At 44.7% G+C, this 2347-nt stretch overlaps 1 protein-coding gene across 1 annotated transcript in view; it reads right to left on the bottom strand.

The window, feature by feature from the left end:
• Positions 1 to 845: 845 nt before the first annotated feature.
• arhgap12 (Rho GTPase activating protein 12) overlaps positions 846 to 2347 on the bottom strand; it is a 95202-nt gene continuing 93700 nt past the window's right edge. Inside the window, exons 13-14 of the mRNA XM_015375530.1 lie at positions 1916 to 2021; positions 846 to 1448 (exon numbers count right to left, since the gene is read on the bottom strand). Coding sequence (XP_015231016.1) covers positions 1274 to 1448; positions 1916 to 2021 — 281 coding nt within the window. The 3' untranslated portion in view covers positions 846 to 1273. The remainder of the gene's footprint in view (positions 1449 to 1915; positions 2022 to 2347) is intronic.

Raw genomic sequence — 2347 nt, forward strand, 5'->3', positions numbered from 1 at the left:
GCTAACAAGTCAGAGCTAATACGGATGCTAACAAGTCAGGGCTAATACGGATGCTAACAAGTCAGGGCTAAGTTAGGTGCTAACAAATCAGAGCAAATTCAGGGGCTAACAAGTCAGAGCTCATAGGTGTGCTAACACGGCAAAGCTAATTCAGGTGCTAACACAGCAAAGCTAATTCAGGTGCTAACAAGGCAAAGCTATTTTAGGTGCTAACAAGTCAGAGCTAATTCAGGTGCTAAGTCAGATCTAGCACATTTCCTAATGAATCAGAGTTGTGTCAGACTTAAACCATGTAGAGATTATGTGATAGAAAACTGTTTTGGTCTCAAGTCTCTTTCTCTGTGCTCCTCTGCACTTTTTACAGGGTTTTGTGGATTTTAAATAACTAGACTTGATTAGTTTGTCTCTTTTATTAGACATAGCGATTCACAAACAGCAGTTAGCCAGAAAAGTACATTCAAAATGTGCAGCTGACCATGCGCCAACACCTCACATACACCTGCAATGAACCAGCTCATCAGCGCGTTTTAATGTTTAAATGCACAATCTTTCACCAGTTTCACCATCAAAGCACACACACCTCAGACACAGAAACACAGTTTTTTGTTGTCTTTTTTTTTTTACAATTACATTCTGTACAAATCCTCTGAAATGTGTTGAAAGGCTCTTTTTTTTTAACACATCCGTTCAGCTTCCGCCTCTGAACGCTCTTTATTATTAGCTTAATAACGGAGGAGATCCGCAGTCTGGCCGTCCAGTTAGTCCAGGAGGAGAAGTCCGACAACGTTCAAGTGAGTTCATGGCTAACACTGTTAAAAAACGGGAAACTGATCTGAACCGTCAGACAGAGAGGCAAAAAAACAAACGTTTGTCCCTGATCCGATCCCACCAGGAGTTTAAAAGGAGCAGCTGGTTCCGCTTTCGATGACTGGCCACAAAGATCCAGTGTATGTGTAAACATTCACCAACTCACACAGACGCCCGCACATCACCACGGCAACATTCTGAAAGCATGTCCGTCATCGGCCCGCTACTCGCAGCAGGAATGGCAACTGGAAAACAAAAAAAAAAGAAGGGGGCAACGTCTATACATCTAATTTTATTTCCTAAACTCATCCCCAAATTTCCTTGTAAGTGCAACACTTTTTTAAACCGTTCATTTTATTTATTTATTCTTTTATTCCTCCCGACTGCTCGCTCCGCAGCAAACAAACGGAAGGGAGGAAGAAGAGAGTCTGAGTTTGGGGGAACCCAGAGGAAGGCTCCTCCTCTTCTACCTCCCGAACACGCTCTCATACTCCAGCAGGATCAGCTCCACGATCTGGTTCTGGTAGACCATGTGGACGGCGATGTTGCCCGTCTCCGTCTCCGGCCGCAGCAGCGTGGGTCCGAACACGATGGCGACGCTCTGGGTGGTCATGCGGTTGGCCTCTCCGTGCTCTATCACTCTGTATGCGTGCGTGGGGGAGAGAATCAGAGGCAGATCTTAGAGATTACATTTAAAAATGGCTTCAGGTGAGCGTGCTTTGGTGTGGCAGATTTAAAGCCGTTATGTGGAGAACGACGACATTCAGCCACAGCTTCAGGGCTTCAGATGGAGCGTGGAGACAAACGCACGCTCAAGCATAATAACCTTTTTAAATAGAATCTACATCCTTGCATGGAGCGGCACAAAAACAATAACATATTCATGGAAGAAAAACGCTGATTAAATCCGCCTGAATGTCACGCTGTAAATTTCACCGCTTCATAGGAGCTGAATTACAGCAAAGGCGGCGCCATGTAAATGCAAATGTCATTGTGAACGTAGGATGTAGCTGGTGGCTGAGAATGGATCAGAACCTGCAGCTGGAAACAACCCACCGCTCCGTGTTTATTTAAGACATCAGAGGTGATGGCGTTGGCGGCGTCTTACCTGCGCAGGTGTTTGAACAGAGCCTGCATTGTGTCATGATTGGGTTTCGGCAGCTTCTTGATCAAGTCTTTGACGGAATTCAGTCGCTGCTTGTAGTCGGAGCATTCTGAGGAAAATGACAAGACAGGAAATGAGTCAACAGCGCCTTCTGGTGGGGAGACATGGAAAAGTTAAAAATGGAAAGTTAAAAATGGCCTTTTTTTACTTTAATTGTTTACTTTAGGCTGATTTATACTCAGAAACCAGGTTATCTGTGTGTTTGTCACAGTGAATACTGTAGGTGATCGCAGACAGGAGGCCTCTGATTGGTCAAATCTACATCTGCTCTCCACTATGCGTATTTCCTGTTTGGTACTAGGGATGCGCAATATTGGGATTTTGGCCGATATCCGATATGCCGATATTTTAAAACTCATGTAGCCGATAACCGAT

The sequence above is a fragment of the Cyprinodon variegatus genome, unplaced genomic scaffold (genome assembly GCF_000732505.1).
Source record: "Cyprinodon variegatus isolate N-32 unplaced genomic scaffold, C_variegatus-1.0 Scaffold120, whole genome shotgun sequence".
NCBI lineage: Eukaryota > Metazoa > Chordata > Actinopteri > Cyprinodontiformes > Cyprinodontidae > Cyprinodon > Cyprinodon variegatus.